This window comes from Leptidea sinapis, chromosome 24, assembly GCF_905404315.1.
Source record: "Leptidea sinapis chromosome 24, ilLepSina1.1, whole genome shotgun sequence".
In the NCBI taxonomy this organism is placed as follows: domain Eukaryota; kingdom Metazoa; phylum Arthropoda; class Insecta; order Lepidoptera; family Pieridae; genus Leptidea; species Leptidea sinapis.
The window spans coordinates 1,013,948-1,040,888 of record NC_066288.1 but is presented as its reverse complement, the minus strand read 5'-3'; the positions used below and the strand labels follow the sequence as shown (position 1 = coordinate 1,040,888).

The window sequence follows — 26,941 nt, the reverse complement described above, 5'->3', positions numbered from 1 at the left end:
ATTAAACCATATAAGTTAGGGAAAGTGAAGTCTGACATAAGGGGATTGGAGTTTAATCTTTGCGGCAAGATACAGAAAACCGGTATGTTTATAATAGTTTTAACCATGATTGCAAATTCAATCTACGGACCGGTAGTAGAACCTGAGAGTAGAACAAACCTTATATGATAATTTAATTATTACAAGATTAGTCAATACAATAAACTATACTGTTAAGATTTAAGAGAATATTTTACTTACCACGGAGCGCACAACCGAAAGCACAACGTCTCGGCATTACACCAAAGTTCATAAATTCCACAAACAAAAGTGTCTCTATCACATAAAGTAGAAATTCACAGAATAAGGAGATTTTTGAAGTGAATTCGCAACAGCAAGGCGGAGGAAAACAAGGCTCGACTCGACGCACTTAAACTTTGATTTCAATACCAAAAATATGCAAAATGGAAAACACGAGAGTAGCCGCCATTTTATGACCAGTGGGCAGGTTTCAAAGCGAGTGACAGCTGACAAAGCTTTAATTTTGGGGCCAACTATCAGATGGCACTACAGTTTTCTGAAAACGTCTCTATAAGGCGACTGTCCCAACCCTGTATCATCCTATGTTTATCTAAAATATTTTGAGATTTGTATGTATACTAAAATATTTTTATTATACATACATACATTAATCGAACTTAGTTCGACCGTCGACGCTTTTGACGAATGACGATATTGGATTTATTTCATCATGCTGCATACAATAATTATTGATTGCTTTCGAGCAAATTTACAGTTACAACAAAGAAGGTTAGGTCATAGGTTAAGAGGAAAGGCTCCCATACTTTGTAGAACAATAAAAGATCGATTGGAAGAACTGAATTATAAAGATGAATTATATACAGCGAAAGTTGACATCGGATTTCCAGCGGACAGGTTAGTTCAAGTATAAATTTGTAGTTATGTTCTATATTATTTGCTAAATTTCTTTAACCAAAAAGTGTGATTTATTCAATCTAATTGATTTTTACTGCTAGAAGTGTCTGGTTACAGTGGTAACCTAATTATAGTATATAATTTACTCTTCAATGAAATGTTAAACATATTTATTTTTAGAAGGACAAGTGTCAAACAGGAGCAACTTGAACATTTAAAAAGAATAAAAAATGATAAGCAGATGGAGAAATTAGCACGAAACTATCAATTAGAAATTGATTTACAGGAGGCAAAGAAAGTATGGCTAGAAACTCTAGGTCCATACCACAAAAAGCAAATAGCTGATCACTATAGTATATATGAACACCTATATGGAGAGGGCTATTTTGTACCATTTATAAATATAGAAGTGACTTATGATTTGAAAAATGGAACATGTTTACCTGTTTATACTGGAAATGTAATTAAACCCTCGGAAGCTTTAGAACAACCAGAAGTTTTATTTAAATCAGATGGGAGTTCGTTATGGACTCTAGTATTGTCAAGTTTAGATGGACACATGCAGGACAGCTCTAAGGAATATGCACATTGGATTGTAGCTAACATTCCAGGCAATGCAATTGAAAAGGGTGATACTATTGTGGAGTATATACAGCCTTTACCATTAAAAGGCACAGGCTATCATAGATATGTTTTTGTATTGTATAAACAAAATGACAGAATATTATTTGATATACCAGAAGGTAATCTTTTTTTGCAGAACAATCCAACATTTGTTTCTAGTATTAGGATTATTATTTAGTTTTACATTGTTTTGAATATAACATCATACTCTGGTTATTACTATTTCTTGTAAATTAATAAATTAGGCCATTTTTAAAAGAGCAAGTTTTGTGTTGTTGCCTATTCTTCACAAGATTGCCTTTTAATTATTATTATATTAGACCTATCTTGTATTTTAATGTATTTCACTACACACACATACAAACATATCACAATGTTTGTAAAACTTATATAATCAATGTTTACATTAGGTCTACCAAAGCAATGCTTTTATTTTCATATCCTCAAACCTGTGGTCCTTAAGAGGGAATTCCACTATCCAAGTATACTCAGACCTAGTGCACTCATTAGTATAGCAATAGTCATCCAAGTGCAGTTAGTCTGAAAGTAACGGGATAGTAAAACAGATCACACACATGAGCATTATGTTGTTCAATTTACTACTTTATTCAAATTGTAAACATTAAAAAAAATTGACAAAATATTGAATTATAATTTTTTATTTAAATATAATACTTATAATGGATTTTATTTAAATAAATGTTCACTCAACGCTCACATTAATTAAAGAAAATACTATATTCCTTATGCTTGTCAAATACCTGATTGATACTTGTAATATTATGAAAGTTGAATGTTTTAGTAACATCACCAGCACAGCTTGAAGCAAGGACTTTTGTTACAAGAGATTGGTATAAAAAATATCAAGACATTGTCACACCAGCAGGTTTAGCATTCTATCAAACAATTTGGGATTCATCTGTTAAAGACTTCTTTCATGATATTTTAAAACAAAAGGAGCCAAGTAAGTCAATAGCTTATATGAAGAAGTACACAATGCTCTATCTGACTTTGTGTACTGGTTTAGTGCCAATGATCTATTGTTAAATAGTCATAAAACTAAATATATTAAATTTACTGTGTCAAATGCCAAAAATGTAGATGTGAATGTTTTGTTAAGTGGAGAAGTAGTAAAAGTGGTGGATACTGCTTGCTATATTACATGGCATTACTCAAATAAAAACTTACAATGGGCAGGGCTATTTGAGCACTGGACATCTTGGTCTATTTGCGCTATTTATCATTTAGGTCCTAAAGAATCAAGAGAAAAATTTAAAGAAGTAAACATTTTAAATGTTGAAGAAAGTTCCTTAAAAACCACACTGTGGAGGAATGTCACATGGATGTGTGGCATTCTGGATAAATGGTGGGTATGATATCCTAATTTGTGGCTTGTTGTGCGAAGGTGGAATTTGGTGGCAGGAATCAAGTCAAACAACTCTTCAGAACACTCCCCGTGATAAATGCGGTAGAAGACACACAATGAAGTGATGTCCCTATGCAACACCAAGCAATCTAGCTGTTCATAGATCACTGGGCTCCCAACATTTCAAGCAGCTCTGCATTGCACGCGGTCAAATAGTTACTGTTTACACCACTTTGTTAGGATATTAATAAAAATAAATAAATAAAAAATAGTTGAGTCCCTAGGAACTAGAAAAAATACTTTATCTAGTGCACTTCTCAAAGTATTTTTAGTAGGCATCAGAAAATACTTGCAAGTTTTTACTTTTGGTCAATTATTTTATAAATCACAAAATAATTAAAAGCATATTATTATTATAAAAATTATTTTTATTAAATTTATTTTTTATTAAAATTATACAAGATAAGCGCTGACCCGGAAAACTCCGCGCCTGCTCATTGTATGAATCATATGTAATGAAATGGCATTGACTGAATTTGTTGTGTTGAGATTTTGTACGTGTTTTTAAAAATATAGATAGTATGGATAAGTTATCACCAACATATCTTATACTAAAACCTTCACCGAAACACGCTGCACCTAATGTACAAGTATTATTCCGATCCGCTCAGTAGTTTTCGCAGTATAACCACAGGAATAAAAACTGACCATACATTTATATTAGTACATTTAAAGATCGTTGATATAGACTCTGACATCACAGAACTTTCTTCTACGTAGGACGGAGCGGAATGAATGAGCTTCCTTGAGCGGTGCTTCCAGGACGATACGACCAGTTTACGTTCTTTGTTTGAAGGTACCTTTAAAAAAAGAGAGTAAACTTTTTTAAAGTGCCGGCAACGCTCTTGTGATTTCTCTGCTATAGCATGAGAATATGGGCGGTGCTCACTAAACATCAGGTGACCCATACGGTCGTTTGTCCTCTCTTCTATAAAAAAAATCTATGAGAAGAGATAAAGTATCTCCAACAACTTGCTTTAAATATTGTTTTTGTATATTATACAAGGTACCAATTTTGAAGTGAGTTTAATGAATATGTTTTTTGGAGATTACTCCTTAAGAATCGATTTTCATATAAGGCGCCGGGTTTGAGAAAAATATGGAGAGTAAAACCTACCCATCAAATGGGATAGTATCGTTTTTCGTGCGCATTATTTCTCGCGCACCTTTCACTTTTCAGTTGTGTGTGTGCAGCCAGTGTGTATACTTGTGTGAAGCCAGTGTGTATACTTGTGTGCAGCCAGTGTGTATACTTGTGTGCAGCCAGTGTGTATACTTGTGTGAAGCCAGTGTGTATACTTGTGTGAAGCCAGTGTGTACACTTGTGTGTATACTTGTGTGCAGCCAGTGTGTATACTTGTGTGAAGCCAGTGTGTATACTTGTGTGAAGCCAGTGTGTATACTTGTGTGCAGCCAGTGTGTATACTTGTGTGAAGCCAGCGTACACAGTAGATATACTGCGTGATAGCTTACGCATGTAATATAATATACCTATTAGGGTGTGCCAAAATGTAACTTCCTTGATGGACCTTTTAAAAGGAGTGGTGTTTGGGCATTTCCTGACATATTTTGAGCGTTAAGGATTTATTTCATTTTTTAATTAATACGCTTTTATTAGCTTTTTCTGTTTGTAACCGACTCCATTGAACTTGATTTTGATAGTACCTGTTCAAAGATAATCGTTCTTGAGGAGTAAACTCCAGTCGTGCGTCGGAGCTGACACACACTTTTTTTATTTAGTTTATAATTTAAGTGTTAGAAATAAAATCTGGGTTTTTAATTCAAAATACGCGTCATTTAATAGCATCATACACACGTCTATTTTTGGAATTATCTAATTGCGCATTATTAAGCAATTCTTTATCACATGTTTCATATCGTCTTCCTAAATTATGGTTACTACTTCATTTTTCATGGGATTTTATAATGATCTGAATTGATTTCCGAATCAATTCATATTAAAATGATCGGAAGAATCATAATTCTTATTAAAATAGTTCACCCTTTACTTTCATTAAAGCATCAAATCAAAGATAATCTCGATATGTAAGCCTATAAATTTATCTTCGGAATAGTCTATTTTCTCTGTAAACTTATATTTTTCTTTCATATTTTTTCAATTGAAAGGTGTAAAATTTGGCTCGTATTATAATCTGACTGGTACCTATATGTCCGTCAACACTCTGCACCTGGCTAGAATGACAGTTCTAGGAAGTACGGTCAGCAAGAAAACGAAACAAAAGTGGTTTACATCAAATAGGCCAGTAAAAATATAATGTAACCTCGCACAAAACATTCTCCAAATCCAATTTTTTTTTGTAAGGCTTAGTCACTTACTGAGTAAAAATCACAGAATGCTGCAAGATCCAGATGAAGCTCTTGAATAAGTTTTTGGCCCATATCTCGGAAACTATGCAGTTTAGGGCAAAGATTATTCAGACCATTATTGTAGATAATTAAATTTCGCATCTTTTACCTCCTGCAAACTTTTCAGTAAAACGTCTTACCGATCACGATTTATAGCCCATTTAATGAACCGGTTTTTCTATCTCGGCCGATAACTTTTAAATTTCAGTTTAATAAAAAAAGTGCATCCATCCATTTTTATATATAAGCTTATCCTAACTTTTTTTTGGAATGTCCATACTTTTTGAGTTATAGAACGCTTAATGTTGGACTGCCGGACGTAATGTCGAAAATTCAAATTTGTTTACAGTAAATTTATCTACTTCAAAATTAATAGCTCATTTCCTTAGCTGCAATAGTAACGAACTTTCTAATATTTTATTTTATTTAAGTAAATATTGTATCACTTTCATAGTTTTAATATTGTAAAAAGGGTTCGCCCGTATATAATAAATAAATATTTAATTTAAATTATTTTTAATTTTTTATTTTTATTTATATCTATAACTAAAAATATGTAGTAATTGTTATTTATTATTATGTTATGTTGAGATGCTAGAATAAAATGTAAGAAAACGAGCTCGTAAGTAACGCTAGTAGCAGGGCGACGCGACGGGTTGAGATCGCGGAGAGGGAGAATGGCTTGTATAAGCATTCTAATTTGGATTTAGCTTCTTTAATCATATTTAATTACGGTGTCTTGTTTAAATATCACGCGCGACACCCTACTCCATGAGTACGTTATGACTTTTATTATTTATTTTTCTTTTTGCAGTTTATGAGTATGACTTTCCTGAACCTTACATTCGGCCGCAAGAATGGTTCCCACTCAGGAAACCTTTCAACTTATACATGGACAAGTACAGAGATCCTAAACAGGTGAAGAAAGAATATCTTGTACGAAAGCTTAAAAATGAAGATCCGTTCAAGTCGCCCGACCCTCCATTGAGGTTCCCTAACGCTCATCCGTTACCGCACAGTATGCCGTCGTGGTTGAAGCTTCATGAAAAGAAGATTAGATTAGGATGGGGAAGAGTGAATGATGTTTGAAATAGGAAAATATATATTATATAATATGTATCTTGTAATGACATAATTTGTTTTATTTATCTATAATAACTAAATTATTGTCAAACAGGCGCCGGCCTATGTTCTGGCCACAGTCGACCTCTCAATTAGGCAGAGACTCCACTTGTCCAACTAACTCAATCGAAATCGTACAATGTCCTCGAAATGTCAACAATACTGAAAAATTAATATGGAGGCATTCATAACAAACGTTACCCATTACTTTTAGTTATGTCGTCTTGCTTTCGTAGTTATGTCGTCACAAGAAAACGATCACTGTGTGCGCTGTGTTGTCGAACGTTTTCGGCCTGTTCCTGGTCGTCTGGTAAAGCCACCAGTTTTGTTGAATCTCTGGTACACCCGTCGAACAGCATAATATCTGCTCAAATTTAACTGACAAGCCTCTTGATTTTGGTTCTGCCTAGCTTCAATTAGTGCAACCACTTGAGACGCTACTTCTGGTGTGATATCCATTTTCATGTTCAGAGGGATGACGTATTCGATAAAGGACCTTTCTGACTGCGAGTTGGTATGCAAATGATGTTGGTATGAAATTGCTCGTAAAAGTATTTGGAGACACGGTTGTATTTCTTCTTTCAAATAAAATTATTCAATTAGGCTGAAACCAAGCGCTTTTGAATCGTCACAACAAATATTTATATTACTGTATTTACCAGAATATGTTCGGAAAAAGTTGAGAAGAACTTACAAGAAACTCAACGGCTACTCTTTTCAATCAATTAAAGTATTTACAGTGGCTGTAATATACATAACAAATTAGTTTGTAATGTGCTGCAACCAACATAGGAGTCGCGTTTAAATAATATAAACTATTTCATAAAAAGTAATAAACAGTCAACTATATAATTATAAATTATATAATGGATGCACATCAACCTAAGCTCTAAGCTTGAATTCTATTTCTTGGTGGATAAGGAGGACAAACGAGCGTACGAGTCACCTGGTGTTAAGTGATCACCGTCGCCCAAATTCTCTTGCAACACCAGAGGAATCACAGGAGCGTTGCCGGCCTTTAACGAAGGTGTACGCGCTTTTTTTGATGGTACCCATATCGTATCGTCCCGGAAACACCGCACAAGGTAGTTCATTCCACAGCTTTGTAGAACGTGGAAGAAAGCTCCTTGAAAACCGCACTGTGGAGGACCGCCACACATCCAGATGGTGGGGATGATATCCTAACTTTTGGCGTGTCGTGAGCAGGTGGAATTCGGCGGCAGGAAACAGCCTTTTCGGAACACTCCCCGTGAAAAATGCGGTAGAAGACACACAATGAAGCGACGTCCGTTCAACGATCCAGCCGTTCACAGAGCACTGGGTCCCCGATTCCATATCAAATCGGTCGTTGCAACAAGTACAGTAATAATGTAAACTAATCCTGCCCCAAGGCCAAGATACAGAAAGTATCGTAACCCAGTCTGCCGACGTGTACCCACTTGTGTTAAATGCGGCAGGTCAGCGGTGTTGTACAACGTAGTCGTTTGAAGACTTACCTTGCGTCTAGACTAATACCGCTGAAACCTTATCTAATTATGTATCTTTGCTAATTTAAACGGTATAAATGCTAATGTGGTTAAAAAAATTTTTAACTGCGTAATTACGCAGTTGACTTCTTACACACCCAATCTCTACTTAATAAATTATCAATTTTGGTCATAAAACCATATTAACATATAAAATCGATATAGTTAGAATTAAATCAATTAGCTACAAAGTAAACAAATATTTGCAGTGAATATTTTATTTCTTGAGTAACATAAATCTAAAGTGACTAAACACATATCTTTTTATTGTTGAATTTAATTCCAATAACAACTCGAAAATATAAAACTAAAATATAATTATTGGTTATAATGTAAGTAGTGTATAAAACAATATGTTGAAAGTTCCATGACACAAAATAAATGCTTTTAATACGTAGAGTGCTAAATATTACGTATTTTAACAATAATTTACAATATATAAATCTTAAAATTTTGCAGTCTATTTATATATATATTAACTAAGATATAATATATACTTAAAGCAATTGAAAAACAAAGGTTTGGATAGTTGAAGCTCTGAAATACCCTCCAATTTTAAAAGTGAGAATTTCTCAATAAATTTTAACATGTGGGACCCACACCCTATAAGGTGCATAATATATATCTCTGTAAATCCACCTTTGAGTTCCCAAGTTTCAATAAAAAATAGTGACAAACCCACCATTCAGTATCTTGTAAATGATGTGGTATTACAATTTTTATAACTTAATTATTTTATCAAGCAACCCTATTACACTTCCGAAGAGGTAATAATTAACAAAAAGCTCAAGACGTTAATCCTGGGATATTTAAAGTGAGTTATAATAATGGCAGAATATGTAAGATAATTTGGCATTACTTAAAAATTTCCAATTTTGATGGTCATTGAATCATCAGTAATATATTTAATCCAACTCCACATCATCGTCCGTCTTCGGCCCGGCGCCTGTTGGTTGGTTGGCTCCTGAACTAGCACCAAACTCGAACGCTGTAATTGTACGGAACGAAATTAACATTATTTTATTTCTACAAATAATTATAAGAACATAATTTAAAGTGTTTACTTTCATGTGACGCCACAATATTAGTATCATATATACAGTAGAATTAAAGTTCAGATTTCTTAATGATATGTGTACAAGAAATTACGTGAAGGAGGTATAATAATAAATTATAAATACAAAGATTATTGTGATTGTGTGAGCGGAGCCGAGCCTTTCAGATAAAAATGCCAATACGAAGCGTGTAGTAATAATCATCCCTACAAATGACATTCCACAAGGAGGTCCAAATTCAGTTGAAATTCGTGTCCGAATCTGTCACTTTATGGACATAATGAATCTTTATAAAACAAACAACAAAATGTCTCCAATAAAACATTTGCCTTTTTTTTTGTTGTAAAACTTTAAAACTGAGCTACAGCTTTTGCAATCTTATTTAAGTAAATCTTGTGTGTGTGTCTTTTAAGTGTCTCGTCTCGTTGAACACAATATATTATTATTTAATGGTCAATAAATGTTTCCAATGCCTTGTTTGCTATGTTAATGAGCGCACTGGGCACACATCAACTCTGTTATATAAACTATGTGTCGTCCGTGGCAGCCCGCCCCGCGCCCTGTGCATCAATGTTTTAATTCTGTTGTGTGTTAGTACTGGCTAGCACTTGAAAAATGTATACGATTAAAGGCACTGATATATATATTTTATCATGTCATGTGTGTGAACTACGTCCTCGACAAAACGGGCTTTTAACAATATATAAACTTATAGCTAGCGACCACGTCCGAGTTCCGTGTGTTATAACACATTATGGTAACACACACTGGTTAAAAACCTTCGTCTTGAGACACTGTGATATTTGAGACGAGAAGATTTTATGGAGCGGCCGAGTGAGTCTCATGATTCAATAACTGGATTATCTGTCCAACGTAGACGTACTCGTCAACAATATCGCCAGTACAGTTTCCAGCTGTTACAGGAGCAGGTGCGACATGGACATTATGATCTTCGTTTTGTCCACATTAAATTTTGAGACCTATTCCTTGGGATACTGTATTGAGGCCATCGAGCATATAGCATATGTGTTCCAAGGGCTCAGCTTTAACTACAATATCGTCTGCGAATCGAAAATCAGCCCTTGATATTGAAGCCAGTTATCAATTTTAAGATCTGATCATGGAGACGGACTGATATGGTGGTTGGTGGTGGCGTTTCAATACAAACTCTTCAGCTCTTCGATATTCAATGTGGCACCGCTGAAGAGGTCTCGACCGAATCAAAGGCTTGCTCACAGTCCACGAACGCCAATCATAATGGCTGGTTATACTCCTTCGTCTTCTGTACAACCTGCTGCAACATATATATGTGGTCAATCCGGCTGGGTCGGCAGGTTGCGAGTTGTAGAACCTGCGCACGAGATGATTCGTGATAGTCGTAGGAACCAACTTAAATCTGGCTCGGAAGTGACATTAATGTGAAGTTCTTCAAAAGGGTTTATCGCCCTCTTTAAATAACAGCATCACTATACTTCCGAGTCATGACTCATGCTTGCGGCGTGACGCCCTCAAGGATGACGAAATTGAATAGTTTCTGGATGATCTTAATCACAGGAGTAGTCATAAACTTGGCTGTAATTCCATCATCAGCCGGCGCCTCGTTCTTTTTAAGCTGTTTTAGGTCCATACTAATCTCGTACAGGCTGACGTCTGGAATATCTTCAGTATAGTGTCGGATTAATAATTTGGCCCTTGAGTCTTCACCTTTGTTGGTAACAGGTGCCCATACGGTCCGGTGTAGCTGTCCGTAAACTTCTCGACTTCCCTCAAAAGTTCAGATTTAGACGAAACGACCCTGCCGTCACTGGTGTTCAGCCTCGTCAGGTGGCGCTGCCCAATAGACAAGTCTCGTACGAATACTTTAGAGTGTAACCTAATTTTAACCATTATGCATATTATATTAATATAATATATAAAACAGTATCATATTTTAAATACTTACGCATTTTACCAGGGAATTTCTTTCTGAATAAGTCCACAACAGCCATAACCTTTGGGTTGTTCTCATATTTAACAAAATTTTCTGGATTTTGAGATACATCCATGAATGCACGAGACACCTCGGGGTCCTGAAATGTAAGTTTGATACTTACAATATGGTCAATAATAGTGTGTGAAAAGAATCAACACTTTGTATGTTGGTTTATTTGATAGCTTTGCCGATTTAACCTTAGGTAAAAGTGTTATGGCTAAATTTACAACTAACTAATTATTATATTTAAACATATATTTAAATATAATAATTAAAGCTACATTTAATATGTAAATGCAATTAGGAACTGGAACAGGAATTGTTTATATGTAAGGTATTATATGTATAACGTTTAAGTAGTTTGATAATCCGCTAGAACACCTGGGGTTCTCTGGAAGACCAGCGCTGATCATATCACCTGTGGGTATGATCAGTATTATGCTGAGGTGAACTCCAATTCTGCATGTTCATGTAAATTATTAAATAAGTCTACTTGTATACTAGGTTTAAGTTGCAGAATAAATGTATTTTCTTTCTTACTATATTGATGGGACTAATTGAATACTATACTTATGTATGTATATGATATGTGACAAGGCGGAATATGGTAAACATTTTTAGTATTGTAGAACAATTTTATAACCAAAAAAAAAAACAAAGTCAGAAACTATCCAACTAAAAGGACAATTCACAATATTATCCATGGTATGGTATGGTATGGTATGGTATAGGGGCTCCTGTTTCCGCAATTAAACCACTAGCATGGGTCCATTTTGCGTGCAGTAATGGCCGGTTACTCCAACCAGCCCAGCTCCTTCAAGAAGTTCAGAACATTCCTGGGGTGTTCACAGACTTCTTGGAGCGACCTCGTATTGGTTAAGGTTTTTGCCCGTTGGTTGGCCACCCTCGCACATTCCAGGATTACGTGAGCGACCGTTTCGTCTTCGGTCAGACAACCTCTGCACTTAGGACTGTCCGTTACGCCGATTGTGAAAAGGTGTTTGTTTAGTGATGTGTGACCCGTTAGGGTGCCCACCATTATACGGATGTCATGTCTGTTGAGGCTCATAAGTCTACGTGTCAGTTTGGGCGATAGTGCAGGTATCGCCACCTTCGACTGTCTACAGCTTGAGACATTCATCCATCGGGTGTTGTGTAGGTCGTTGGTGAGAGAGCGTATCCATGAGCGCATTTGGCTGAAGGGCAGTGGCAGAAGTGGCAATGGACCAGACACTATATTTGCCGATGCCCGCCTTGCAAGCTCATCCGCTGCATCATTACCCAACGAACCACTATGTCCCTTGATCCATTGCAGAGTTACCTGGTTATAAGAGGCAACTTGCTCCAGGGTTTGGTGACATTCGTGTATTAGTGCTGAGTTGTGTGTGGTACCCTTCAGCGCTGTTAGTACCGCCATACTGTCAGAAAGAAATCTGATGTTGTGGCCATGTACCTTTCTTCTTAATATAGCGCTGGCGGCTTCCTTGATGGCTACGCACTCACATTGGAAGATGGAGCTGTGTGTGCCCAAGGGTATGGAAATGTGTATTTTTAGTTCCTGTGAGAATATGCCGGCAACAGTTCCAGTAGCCATTTTCGAGCCGTCTGTGTAAATTCTTAATTCGTTTACACCGGACTGGTCAGCATCTTTCTCATATAGCTGTATGTGATAGGATTTATGGAAGGTATTTGTTTTAGGTATCTTATCACATGGTGCCTCACAGAGTGAATAATCCTTTGTTACCCTATTCCAGAGCTTATCTGTTAGGCCGTCTTCATTCTTCCATACACCCAACAGCTTTAGACGTAGAGTCGCCATTGTCGCTTCTTGTTGAAAGTGTATGTCGAGTGGTGTTAGCCCTAGAATAGTTTCAAGGGCCGAGGAAGGCGTGCCAATATTATCCATAAAAACTAGCAATTTTTTTACGCTGCTCACGTGGTGGGTGGGAAACCAGTAAGATTCCTACATTGATATGTATGTACACTTTTAATAATGAGTAACGTTCATAGTTTAAGGCAGCAATTATGAAAAGGTTATACCTACTTCATAATACAGTTATTTTCCGGAAAAAAATAACTGCTCTACATAGTTGAAAGTATCGTGAGACATTATTAACATCAGTGTTAGTACCTACTACTGACTAACAATAAAAAAAAACTACGTTTAAAAAAACCGACTTCAAAAACTGAAAAGTATCAAATAACTAAAAATTTAATTTAATACATATTTACCGTTAATATTAATAAAATACTATTAGATATTTATATGTGCTACCTATTGATAGGTTTTACGTCGGTGCCAAGCCCTAAACAAAATAAAACTTAATATTATAAACAGCTTACTTACTGAAATTATACTACCTAACTGTATTATTAAGGTTGTCTGGCCGCGCGTGTCTGTCCGCTTGGGTTGGTTTGTTCTAGACGAAGCTATCCCGCTCAAAGTCACGCGTGGCGAGTGTAGGTACTTAATACTACATTTGGCTTGGCGCCGACTTCAAAGCTATAAATTTTTTGTATGTGCTACATGCACATTCAAATAATAGTATTTTATTAATATTAAAGGTAAAGATGTATTAAATTAAATTTTTAGTTATGATACTTTTCAGTTTTTGAAGTCGGTTTTTTAAACGTAGTTTTTTTTTTAAGTGTCAGTCAATAATTATAATATATAATCAACCTGAATAAAAACTCCTAAAAAAGCCGTACACAAAAAACAATTATATAATCGAGGTAAACAAAAATTTTCATAAAATGAAATGTTCACAAACTACTGGGCAAACTATGTAAAATTTTTATGGTACCAAATGGCATCTATTCTGCATCGAACTAAAGAAAAATTACGTAAATCGGATCATAAACCTCAGAGTAATCGGTGTACATACATAAAATAAAAAAATACCGATCGAATTGATAACCTTCTCCTTTTTGAAGTCGGTTAAATAAAGTTAAAGCTTAAAGTTTTACACTAGTGGTGTATGACCTACATCCGAAAATGAAATAAAAAAAACTTTTATTTATTTGTTGCGATATTCAGTTAATATTTTAACTATTTTTTTTTTATATAAGAGGCTCACGTGATGGGGAGTGGTGAGACAGCCGCACATGGACAATACCAGGAGCTAAGAGATGTGCTGCCGGCCCTTAAGGTGGGAATAAAGTGGGAACTATATCTCACACATAAATATAATATTATAGTAATATACTACTATAGTAACATAATATTTTCTTGTTAACCAAACAATTATTTACCGCAATAGTGTTTATCAGGTCCGGGTGCTCAGCCATAAGGTTTATGAAATCTTGTGGGTTTATGGACATCCCCGCTGGAAAGCCTCCAGTGAACTTAGGGGTCGAATCATTGGCTTGTGACTGTTCCCGAGCAGCTTGGGCCCGGGCCTCTTGGGCCTTGCGAGCACTTTGTAATTTCTCAGAATGCTGAAATAATAAAGTTAAGGTTTATTATCAACAATCATTGTACTTTAGAGGTACAGGTATTTAAATTTATAACTCATAAATCCTGTTTAATTTTAAAAAATGATGCAAAATATCATATTATTTCTTTTTGTATGATGTTTATTTTTAAACTTTTTATACAAAAAAAAAAATCATATCAAGGTAAAAAAAAACTTCAGCATAAAGGACCTGTAAGCAGTGAACGTATAAACATAGAACCAGTCTTATCATACTATCTACCTTTGATTATTACCGTCAAAAATTCACATATTTTAGTCAGAAAACAGTAAACTATCACTTCATAAAATAAAAGAGTGTTATTGGTAGTGAATCTAGGTCGTTATTAGGATGTGTTATTATTTAGTTTTTTGCGAGAAGAGTAAAGCAAAGGGTCTCTTCTTGCAATGTAGCACTCAAAATATATGAGTGCTTACAAACTCTTGAAAAACTAATGCTGTGTTTTTTTAATAAATTAAGTATGTCATAAACAAATTCGTAATGTCATCGAGTCAAATATCATCTTAGTTTTATATTAAAACGTTAGTAAAATGTACTGTTGCAGCATGCATAATGCCATCCCTCAAATAAAAAATATTTTCATCTACTAGGCTCCGTTAAATTGCTAAATCTTTTAAAGTGGTTTGTGTTATTTTTTATAATAAACTCCAAAATTATATTAAAATATTATCTATTAAAAAATTTAAATGTATCGTAAAAAATAAATTAACATCTAAGGCCTATAATGTGAAAGATTATTTGAATGATAAAGATAGTTGGAATTAATGTTCTAAATTTTGTTAATGAATATTGTTATACTCATTTGAATGCTATTGTAACTTTTGTACTTAATCCTGACTTGCACTAAATAACTTATAAAGTTTTACAGCGAATAAAGATTTTTTCGACTTTGATTTTGATTTTATTTTAAAGTAATTGGTTACTTTTAAGCAATTGAAAAGTGATGCACATGAAAAGTGATTGAACTACCCTTGAGACGATAATCCCTATGATTTCTGCACCACTTTCTACCATATGAATGTATTTGAAATTCTTGTTACATCTGTGAACTTATCATCTCCGAACTGTGCAAGCCATACAATATACTAGCATATACGACAACCTGACAGCCCGATAATGTCAATGTGTGTGTTAGCTAGTGGTTTAATATTCAAACTTATCAATCAAAATCGGTTACAGTAACTATTGATTCGCTTTCTCTTTATCTTGCTGTATTTCTGTTTTTTGTACGTAAATATTTAATACAACTATCCTATATGGAAACCGAAAATCTTCTAAAGGTACAATCCTTACAAATACACAATACACACATTTTCATAAACATATACACACAATTAATACTTGTGTAGTTATTACTTTTACTTTATTTTTTCATTTGATAAGTTAGCTTTTAGTAATCATCTTGTAACAATAAGAACTAGCAGCTTGTATATTTTTATATTGTGTTAATTCTACTATTTCCCCCATGAGACAGGCAACACCTATTGTGCTGTGTACATGTAAAGTGCGAAATAAATGTTTTTCTTAGTTAGAGATGTTATTCCCGCTGATACTGGGCTCCTCGTGCAAAGACAGGTACAATACTCAAATACTTCAAATCATGAATGAAAATGAAAACGAATATTGAAATTGAATAATTCAATTATCTACTTCAATACATATTTGGATTTAACTTCATACCTCCTTCTCTTCCTTCTTTCGTTGAACACTAAGTCTATGCTGACGCAACTTCTCAGCATTGGGTTTAACTTCATTCAGCCATTCATTTGTTTGGTCGTCATAGTCAATCTTCAGGGACTCACATAAGTCATGTGATGCTTCTTCAAATTTGCCCAATAATCTGTAAAAATAAACAGAGGGTCAGGTAAGTGTGAGTTGTTATTGAAATAAAGCATTCCTACCACCTTGACCCACTTCCCCCCACATATACTAAGAGGCACAACATGTACCAAGCAACCAGTATAGGTATATATACCTGTATGCTCTTCCGCGGAACTTATAAGCTGCAGCACTGTCACAGTTCAGCTCAAGTGCATGAGAACAGTCTTTGATACATGCATATAATTTATTGAGCTTTAGAAAAACCTGAAAAAAAAAACAAACAAAATTAATTTCTGAGTTTGTTCTCCTTATTAGTGCTCCTTAGTAGTAATGGTTCATTAAACAAGTGTTGGACTGGCCTCCTGCAGTGTTTGTTGGGACGGAAGATATTTGATTTATGATGTCCATCACATGTTATGTTGATTGTGTCTGCCATGAAAATATGAATTTCTAAATAATATCCAACACTGACAGACACATAAAACGCATGAAAATTCAAGAGCCTTTGAAATAAACATTTTAACCAAGTATTCCGAGTTATTTTCAAATTTAAATTGATATTTACAGTTTGATTTTTAACTCCATAAACAACGTAGTATCATATCCATGTAAGTTACACATCATGTCAACTCTATCTAAGGCTATTTCTTAACTATACATGGAATGAAACCTTATTTTATGCTTGAATAATAATTGTGCATTATAAAAAAAACAACAGGTCATTTTCAATATGATTACAAATAGTCTTGACTAATTGTACTTATGCAAACATACAAAATGAGACACAGATACCAAGATCGGCTTAATTTTCAAATTTAATAATCAGTGTTTCCATCTCAATTCATTCAATATTAAGTTATCCAAATCGTATTTGAGAGTAAGGCTTTTAAGGTTCTTTTCAGATGATCAAAAAGTTGCTCTTCCCTTACATTTTCTCGAAACCCGATACATGCAGGGGCGTGCATTCCATCATATAGGCAATGCCTACCTCAATATAAACCTACATAAAAATTATAAAGCATTAGTCTTAAAGATAATTTAGTTAAATTTGGTTCTATTTTTCTATAAAGTTTTAAGGAGTATTACGGACGGCATATTAGCATCAGCTGCGTACATACAAGTTTTTTAGAAAAAGTGTTCGTCGAAAGTTATACGACTACAAATGTTCCAAAAACGTCTTCGCAATTTAACAGCGTAAGGTAAGCTAGCCTACTGGCCTATTATTGGCCCACCGCCTAAATCTTAACGAATTATCGCGAGTTAAACATTTAAACCAACGATGCCATATCTGTCTCACCCGTTCCCATGTGCAAAAAAATATAGACTATGACCTGTTTCACTCTGCTGCAAAGTGCAAGGCCTTTTCGTTTTTATTTTATTTGCTTCGTATTTTGATTTTGTGTTCGTAAAATGAAATAAAATAAATGAAGTTACTGTGTGAATATAAAGAGGGATTCGATTATTAAAATATAATAAAGAAATTAAGTTTTTTCCAGTTGTGGTACAGTTTTCATTCTAATAAAAATAAAAATTGTTTCTTTCAATATGTTGGCCGATACTAATTAATATTACTTGAGACATCTTTTTTTTTATTTTTTTTATGGAATAGGAGGACAAACGAGCGTACGGGTCACCTGTTGTTATGTTGTTAAGTGATCACCGCCGCCCATACTCTCTTGCAACACCAGAGGAATCACAGGAACGTTGCCGGCCTTTAAGGAAGGTGTACGCGCTTTTTTTGAAGGTACCCATGTCGTATCGTCCCGGAAACACCGCACAAGGAAGTTCATTCCACAGCTTTGTAGTACGTGGAAGAAAGCTCCTTGTAAACCGCACTGTGGAGGACCGCCACACATCCAGATGGTGAGGATGATATCCTAACTTGTGGCGTGTCGTGCGAAGGTGGAATTCGGCGGCAGGAATTAGGTAAAACAGCTCTTCGGAACACTCCCCGTGATAAATGCGGTAGAAGACACACAATGAAGCGACGTCTCTACGCAACGCCAAGTGATCCAGCCGTTCACAGAGTACTGGGTCCCCGACAATTCGCGCTGCTCTGCGTTGCACGCGGTCAAATGGATCGAGCTGATACTGGGGTGCGCCAGACCAGAGATGACAGCAATACTCCATGTGTGGCCGGACCTGCGCTTTGTACAGCGTTAGAATGTGGGCCGGCTTGAAGTATTGCCGTGCTCTATTAATGACGCCCAGTTTCTTTGAAGCCAATTTGGCTTTGCCCTCCAGATGGCCACGGAATTGGCAATTGCTCGAGATTTCGAGACCCAGTATTCCGATACTAGGCGAGGCTTTTAGGGAAGTGTTGTCGAAGAGCGGTGATGCGACAAATGGGGTTTTTTTTAGTGGTAAACGCGCAAGCTTGAGTCTTCTGAGGGTTAAATTGGACAAGGTTCAATTTACCCCATTCCGCGACCTTCTCAAGAGAGGACTCGATAGAAGACACAAGTTTCTCCCGGCACTGGTCGACGATTTCCCGAGAGAGACGTGCATGGCCCGTGTATACGGCATCACCAGTGCTGTCATCTGCATAGCAATGAATGTTGGAGGTGTCCAACATATCATTGATATGCAGAAGAAACAGCGTAGGAGATAGCACACAGCCTTGGGGCACTCCAGCATTCACGGGCTTCGGGTTCGAGCAATGTCCGTCGACAACGACCTGTATGCTGCGCCCAGTGAGGAAGCTGGAGGTCCACTTGCACAAGCTCTCGGAAGCCCAAATGATGGAAGTTTAGAGAGGAGCGCCTTGTGCCATACACGATCAAAGGCCTTCGCTATATCCAGGCTTACTGCCAGGCCTTCCCCCTTGCTTTCAATAGCCGCAGCCCATCTATGTGTTAGGTATACCAGAAGATCACCTGCCGACCGACCATGGCGAGACCCGTATTGTCGGTCGTTGATCAACTGGTGACCCTCTAGGTATACCAAGAGCTAACGGCTAATTATGCCCTCCATGATTTTGGAGAGCAGGGAGGTAATAGCAATAGGCCTGTAGTTTGCCGGATCCGAACTGTCTCCTTTTTTTTGGATCGGATGGACAAGGGCTGACTTCCATGAGTCAGGGACTACGCCTTTGGAATAAACGCGTTAGCACCGGCGTCAACTCAGGGGCACACGTTCTAAGCACGATTGGAGAAATGCCATCCGGCCCGCTCGACTTCCTGACGTCCAACGAAAACAGAGCTAACAGTTTTCTGTCTGAACTGTACCTCAGGCATAGAGCTCTGACACCGCGGGATGGTCGGCGGTGTTTTTCCGTTGTCGTCAAGAGTCGAGTTGGAGGCGAAAAGAGCGCACAGGAGATCGGCTTTCTCTTTTGCCGTATGGGCCAGGGTGTCATTCCTCATGTGCAACGGCGGCATGGACGGCTGGCTGAAGTTACCAAGAGCAGCTTTCGACAACGACCAGAACTTGCGTGTTCCGGTCGGGTAACTGGAAAGCTGCTCGCCGATTTTGACGACGTGTTTTGACTATGCACGGGCGATTTGCCGCTTAAAAAATCTGGAAGCACGGTTGTATTTCCTCTTTAGAACTATGCAGTTCGGATCCTTTGTGCCCAGCGCCGCAACCCAAGTTCGATACGCCTGTTTTTTGCAGTCAGATGCTGCTTTAACTGACGCATAGAACCAGGGCTGTGATCTGCCACCGATCGGTACTACAGACCTTCGTATTAAAATATCCATGCCCTGTAGTATCACATCGGCTACTGCAACGGCGCAGGCACTAGGATCATCCGAAGGGAAACAAACCCTGCTCCAAGGGTAGGATGCAAAAAAGGAACGCATCCTATCCCAATCTGCTGACTTGTAGTGCCAAACGCGGCGAGTCGCTGGTGGTCTGCGACGTGGGCGTCGTATAGGCACTACACTCCTGACCAGGCAATGGTCGGACGTTCCGAGAGGGGCGTCGACAATGACCTGGTAACCATCGGGATGTGTAGTCAGCAGAATCGTACGCCAATGCAAAATTATGCACAGATCGCCCTGCGTAGTCTGTGGTACGTGATCCAAGCCATTCGGGATCTGTGCAAGCTCGTCGTCAATTGCCGCTTGAACGCAGCCCATGAGATGATCGGTTTCTGCGTTACCACTATGGGACCTGTAGACACACGCATAGATGCGGACGCGGTCCTCTAAATCTACGCGGAGCCAGAGAGTGGACAGGTCCCTACCCTCAAAATTGCCGAGACGGCGACAGCAGATATCCTCACTAACGTACACACATACCCCGGCATGAGGCAAAAAACTGTGCTCAATTTTGTACCCGGGGTACGTTAAATATGACGTATCGCTAGGTCGAGATATCTGCGTCTCCGTAAGGAAACACAAGGCCGGCTTCGCCGTCTCAAGGTGGTGGTGGACGGCGTTTAAGTTGGAGTGAATTCCCCTGATATTGCAAAAGTCCACGTTGAGTGTGGAGCGGGGTGCCGTGGTGTTACTGCCTCGTTTGTCCTTGGTCATGCGCGGTACTGTGCCCTCCCCAGAATACGAAGGGCAGCCCGAGCTAGAGTGCTCGGGGAGGGATTCTCCGACTCTGGTAGAGCCGGTACCCTCCTGGGGTCTCTTTAGGGACCGCTTTCATAATCTTTGTTGGGGATGGGGGGGAATGGCCTCCGGTCCTCGACACTAACCTATGCGAAACATAGCGGCACTAGGCCGCTACTTCACGCCGGTATTCTGTGCGAGTGTGGTAATTAACCCGGACGACTCTGGCCCGATTGTGCTGACGTCAAAAGACGGCTGCGTGACTCTCCCACTTCCATCTGTGATGGAGAAAATATTTGTTCGATCGCTGTTAACATTATAATACAAGTAAAAACACGAAAAACACCGCAAAAACAATGGTAAGAGAATTTATGTCATAATTGCCTACTAAATATTAAACCTACTTACAATATCAATAAAATGTAAATATTTTATTAAATGATAAGTAGACCGATTGTACTGTGTGTGCAATTTTGGGGGTTATAAGTTTAAAATTCTAAGGATTGAGTTTAAAGTTCTTTTTCGAAGCTACAAACGTTTCAAACAAAAATTTCAATCAGAATTCACCATTCACATAGATGAGTGACATCTACTGGTGACTTCGGAAAGTACACAATACAATAACACGTCATAATATTATGTATATATATAAATCGATGTTAAATCTAAGGAACATCTTAAATATCCGAAAAATCGATACAGTGATTACAAATTGAGTCTTCACCGCCCTCTAGCGGATAGTGAAAATATGTAGTAATGTATCATAGGTTATTTTAATAACAAAATCTTTTATTTTCAAACTACGCGTACCTAGGTTATATAGATACAATAGAAAAACTTATTACTAATTCTGAAGCCAATAAAAAAGGGGACTGGACATGTCATTTTTCATGAGTTTAATGTATAATATCAGTATAATATTATTTTGTAGAAAATATAAGATGAATCAATTAATTTTAAATTGTGCAGTGCGCAAAATCCAAACAACTTAAATATTTTCACCTCAAACCCCAGCGCTGTTGGACTAAAGCGCAACTACGACTTGTTTGATCATGGTGCCTTCCTTGATGGAAAACCAATGCACACCCCTGATTATGTTCAACAGCATTCAAGTCGGGTGACTGTTCAGGCCAGTCAATAATGCCTACATCTTAGAATAATAACTCTCAGAACCATAATTTCATTCATAGTTCCTGTCAATATAGAAGTAACATTATAATAAATGTGTGTGTGAGCGTCACGTACTTACATTCGCCAACACGCACAGACAGCCAATAATGTTGCAAGTGAATATTTCACTAAATCAGTATAATATTGTTAGAAATACTAGGTTATATGCAATAAAGAAAGAAGAAATAAAATATAAATTAAGTATTTAATAAAGACACATATAATTTTAAATGCAACAATTTTTGAAGTGAAACTTCTTTAGAATCATTGTGGTTTGAAACTCGATGAATCGAAAAAGCGAGGCGATATAGCTGCCGTTGCCTATTATTTATAAAACTATTATTTTTAACTATTTTTTTTTTCACGGGTTTATTTTATTTAAATAAGTTGTGCCTTCTCCCATGCCCTTATTACAGATTCTTATAGATCTGATCAGGGTTATTAAACAGTCTTAAGGAATATTGTTCCATTCTTGTGAAATCGCTATTCTTAGTGCAGCCACTCTTGTGGGTACAAGATTTCTCACATATGGGGTATTCAATTGAAAAAAATACTTGTTTTCTATGACATATTTTTTGGGATTGGGCTTTTCAAGTGAAATACATGCCCGTTTTAAAAACATTTCTTTTGGGATTGGGCTATCAAAGCATGAAAACAAAAATCAAGCATGTTGAGACACTAGACTCAGAGAATCCAAAAGTTCTCTCTCTCTCTCCCTCAATTCATTTTCAATCAGAAGCCAGAAGCAAATTAGTTATATTCTTCATAAAATTAAAATATTATTTCAGTTCATGCAAGTTGCTGAGAGCAAAAAGTTTCAAATGGTAATAACTATATAATATAATTATAACAATTACTTACTTGACCTCTTTTAGCAAACAGCAATGCACTTTGTGGATTCAGCTTAATAGCTTCTGTGTACAAAGTAATTGCATCTTCATATTTCTGCTCAGAAAATGCTCTCATAGCTGCAGAACGCTTTTCATCTGAATTATCCCTATCCACATCTGTAACTTCTTTTGAGAGGTCCCCCATATCTTGTACAGCTTCAGTTGGATCTCCTTCCATAACACCTATAAAACAATGAGTATACAAAGCAATGAAAAATATATTTTTGAATGTTTGTTTTTGGATAATAAATGTAAAGATAGAATTAATACAGTATTAATAATAAGATTATCAACAGAAATTTTATAATGAAAAATCCCATTCCAGAACAACAGAAATATATTGAGATTTTCCCATTTGTGAATCCTACAATCCATTTGCTGGAGAGGTAGACACATTCTACAACAAGATTGATGAACATCTTACCTTCCATATCTAGTTCAACATCAGATTCATAGTCGGATAGATCTGAATCAGGAGATTCTGGCCTATTATCAGCTGCATTGTCATCAGTACTGGGCTTATGACTAGAAAAGATGGAACAATATTAAGACAGTGCATGAATGTAGAGATTGATATCGCACAGCCCAAACAAGTAACATAATTGATGTATTTCCAGTGAAACAATATATCAATTAGCAATTAAGTGTTGGTGGCTCATGAGGTATATACCAATGTCTTTCACCACTGAGTCCCCTCTTCAATCCTCACCTGGAGGGTGAGAGATATCAATGTTTTCAAAGTCAAATATATGTTTATTTAACACTGTATAATGTTGGAAACACTCATGATTCCTCTGATGTTACTAGAGTATAAGACATGCTGTTCGCATACAATCAGGTGAACCAGATTTATATTTATTTGTTCTTCTATAAAAAAATATAATAGTTAAAAAAAACTGTCAGGAGTCACAATATAAACTATTTTATATTGATATGTATAATAGTACAACACAATGATTACTGTGAAAATATGAAGATACCCTAAGTAGTCATTTATTTTATGTTTTATACACTTTGATGGTGGACAGAAACTTTCTTTTGGCTCTATAAAATATGTGATGTGTGTGTTTTACAAGTTTGTAATATAATTTGTTAATTTCTAAACAACCACACATTAATCTAAAAGAAGAATGGTTAGTGAACATATTAATAAATTAACTCCACTTATATTTTATTAACATCAAAACATTATTATAGTGATCAATACAAGTAGTCAGTAAATTTTAATTCTGAATGAAGTAGTAATAAATCAATTAGACAAAATTATATGATAATATTTTTCAAAGATTATTATATATATTTCTATAAAATATTAACTCCATCTCCAGACTACAAATTTTAACATAGCTAATATTGAAGTAGGTACAAACCCATCTCCTGAAGCGGTGAAACTTTTGGCATCAAAAGCAGCATAGGGCGTAACACCAAGTGATACAAGATAATCTTTAAAAAACGATAATTCAGGATGATGCAAGATCATTGGGTTCGTCTTGCATTGGTCTATAAACTTTTTCATTTGCTCAAGAAATTGAACATCGTTGAAAGGACAATTTTTGCTAGTCATTTTGATGTTACTACAAAATGCCGGCTACAAAGTTACAAACAGTGGAATGTTAAAAATCTGTACTACTTTCAGTTAGTAGTGTTCACTGTATCGTGTATCCAATGTTAAATATTTAATTTATTGTGAATACGATTGCAAAATTCTTAGTAATTAATAAATAAAAAAAACTTGCACCGGTCACCGATATCACAAGTCACAAACCAACCAAGATTCAAAATAATTGCAATTTGCAATGTAATGTAGGTACTACTTTTGAAGTTAAAAATAGAAGTGTCTTTTTTTTAAAAGAACGGGATGCAGGTCCATAAGCCAATTACTAGTGCACTTAGTGCTTAAATTCTCTTTGTTAGTGCTTGACTCCATGAATACTGTCATTTAACCTACCTTCTCTACCTATTTTCTCAAAATGAGCATAATGGCACAGTTACGTAGAAAAAACATGGCTAAAAAAATTACTCCGACCTTCTACGCTGCTAGAGTCTGGCTGAAAGCTTAACCCAGCTATTTAAAGGAATAGCATTATTAAAGTAAATATTAATATGACATTTTACATTACACATATTATATTGATTTACATATATATTATTTTACATTTTACATAATATTATATTGTAATTTGAAATGATTTGTAAATCGATGTACTTAAATGTAAATCTTGATATAAAAGAGTGGCAATGAGTTTCTTGCTACTTCTTCTCATTAGCTCAACCCTTAACGAAGTAGCGGTAGATTCAATATGAAATTTTTTTTTGACATTCCTAGGTGTCATTTCCGTGACGTGAATAAACTGATTTTGATTTGATTTGACAATGTCAATCAATCTGATGTGTCTTGCTATCACATCCTAAAGACGCTGAAACAATATAATTTTGTTTAAGGAAGTAAAACTTCTTTATGGACACATGAGAGCAATTTTATAGCAAATCGTCACGATTTTCGGTTACGCGCCATTTTGTTTTTGTTGTCAATATGACAGTGTTGACAGGTGAAGTTGGCAGATAAAGCATTAAATGTATTGCATTATATTTATATGTATTATTTTATGGAATTGAAACTTCTTTACAATCGTTGTGATTTTAAACTCGATGAAACGAAAAAGCGAGACGGTAGAGGCGCCGTTGCCAGCTATTTTTTTTAGGCTGACGTGCCAAATTATGATTTCAACAATATGGATATCCTATCCGAGGTTCTCGAGGGTGCAGAGAACGATATGGGATCATTTTTTAAATCCAAGATGGCCGCCGCCCAAAATTATGTTTCATAAAATATTGAATACTTTTTGAGTTTGGTGAAAAATAGTAAGCCTTACATTCATCCTGATACTCGATATCCAACTTAATCCCTAGCCTACCCCTGATAAAAAATCCTCATTGAAAAAGATGAAATTTGAATTGTTTTCAAAAATCCTAATTCTTTTTTTATGTATTTGTAAATATACCTACAGTTTACATGAAGCGACTGTTTATTTTTTCAATACTTTTCAGAAGTTTCACTTATACCGTGTGTGTTTTTTATTATGATGATAGGTACTTATTTATTTCCTATATGCAAAGTGGGTTTTTCAACGCATACGTTACTATTAGCTACTAATGTAGGTTTGACAACGAAAGAATATTGATTTAAAATTACGATTACGTACCTATTTATATTATAGAAAAAACTGAGCTTTTTTATAAGATGACCTTAGGTAGGTACAGTTTAAGGTAAAGAAGTCAACCCTAATGACGTCAGAAGAGGTAAAGGGCACGCAATAGAAAGAGAGGCAACTTCTAGGTGAATAAAAATGTAGGTTAGTAGCGCTGTTCGATCTGAATTACACCTTATTGTATAACCGCAAGAGTCTCTATTTCTTTAATTGCTTTGCGGAGTAGGACTTCCGTACTTTACTATTATAATATTTTATTCTTTGCCTAAACCTAATGTAAAATTATACGGGACCCTATTTCGTAGGCCCAACTATATAAATATAGAGGTGTTACGTTCAACATTAAAATGAACTTCGCTAAGCGTATCGGCACGATTTTCAATAAACCTTTCCGTATCGGACGTGCCCGCGGGCACTGGTAATTCAAAAAACAATGAGAGCGGCTGTGCCGCGGGGCACTCTTTTACCTCATCCAGTTTTCACCCTTATTAGGTGTACAAGATGGTTTATTTGCCTACGCAGTTATGAACGAGTGAATTCCCAAACACATTTCGATCCGTTACAATTCAAGGCCACCAATATTCGACGTCATAGCTTTACGGACAAAGCACTTATGTGTCCACTTGTTCCCGGCCGGCGCAGCTAGCGGTCGTTATCAAGACTTTACACGAAGATCGTTCTTTGTGGAGATTTAAGCTTTATTTTATAATTAACATATACTATTCATTACAAAAACATAAAAGGAAATAAATAAAACAAGTAATTAACAATAATAACAATATTTATTTTAAAATATACCTATTTTTACACTTTTTTTCGAATGAAAAGTCTGTGTGAAATAAAAAGGAAAGACAATATGAATAATTTA

At 36.1% G+C, this 26,941-nt stretch overlaps 3 protein-coding genes across 3 annotated transcripts in view; 1 reads left to right on the top strand and 2 right to left on the bottom strand.

Annotated features, from left to right (window-relative positions):
* Positions 1-26,941, bottom strand: part of LOC126971541 (cadherin-related tumor suppressor) — a 362,047-nt gene that overhangs the window by 221,876 nt on the left and 113,230 nt on the right. The window lies entirely within an intron of this gene.
* LOC126971628 (39S ribosomal protein L38, mitochondrial) lies at positions 543-6,467 on the top strand. Its single transcript, XM_050817989.1, has 4 exons — positions 543-915; positions 1,096-1,658; positions 2,342-2,503; positions 6,147-6,467. Exons 1-4 carry the CDS (start codon positions 731-733, stop codon positions 6,419-6,421), a joined length of 1,185 nt encoding a protein of 394 aa, XP_050673946.1. The 5' UTR covers positions 543-730; the 3' UTR covers positions 6,422-6,467.
* LOC126971632 (putative protein FAM10A4) lies at positions 8,183-24,662 on the bottom strand. Its single transcript, XM_050817992.1, has 8 exons — positions 24,235-24,662; positions 23,289-23,389; positions 22,836-23,047; positions 16,457-16,566; positions 16,162-16,321; positions 14,260-14,445; positions 10,978-11,104; positions 8,183-8,968 (listed from the first exon to the last, which is right to left on the bottom strand). Exons 1-8 carry the CDS (start codon positions 24,426-24,428, stop codon positions 8,886-8,888), a joined length of 1,173 nt encoding a protein of 390 aa, XP_050673949.1. The 5' UTR covers positions 24,429-24,662; the 3' UTR covers positions 8,183-8,885.

Excerpts from the sequence above, each read along its gene's own strand:
- LOC126971628 (XM_050817989.1), top strand. The coding sequence starts at position 731 with ATGCTGCATACAATAATTATTGATTGCTTTCGAGCAAATTTACAGTTA. Across the intron at positions 916-1,095 it reads ATCGGATTTCCAGCGGACAG|AAGGACAAGTGTCAAACAGG; the intron begins GTTAGTTCAAGT and ends ATTTATTTTTAG. Across the intron at positions 1,659-2,341 it reads ATTATTTGATATACCAGAAG|TAACATCACCAGCACAGCTT; the intron begins GTAATCTTTTTT and ends TGAATGTTTTAG.
- LOC126971632 (XM_050817992.1), bottom strand. The coding sequence starts at position 24,428 with ATGACTAGCAAAAATTGTCCTTTCAACGATGTTCAATTTCTTGAGCAA. Across the intron at positions 16,567-22,835 it reads TGTTTGCTAAAAGAGGTCAA|GTTTTTCTAAAGCTCAATAA; the intron begins GTAAGTAATTGT and ends TTTTTTTTTCAG. Across the intron at positions 8,969-10,977 it reads GAAATTCCCTGGTAAAATGC|CGTTCGAGTTTGGTGCTAGT; the intron begins GTAAGTATTTAA and ends GTACAATTACAG.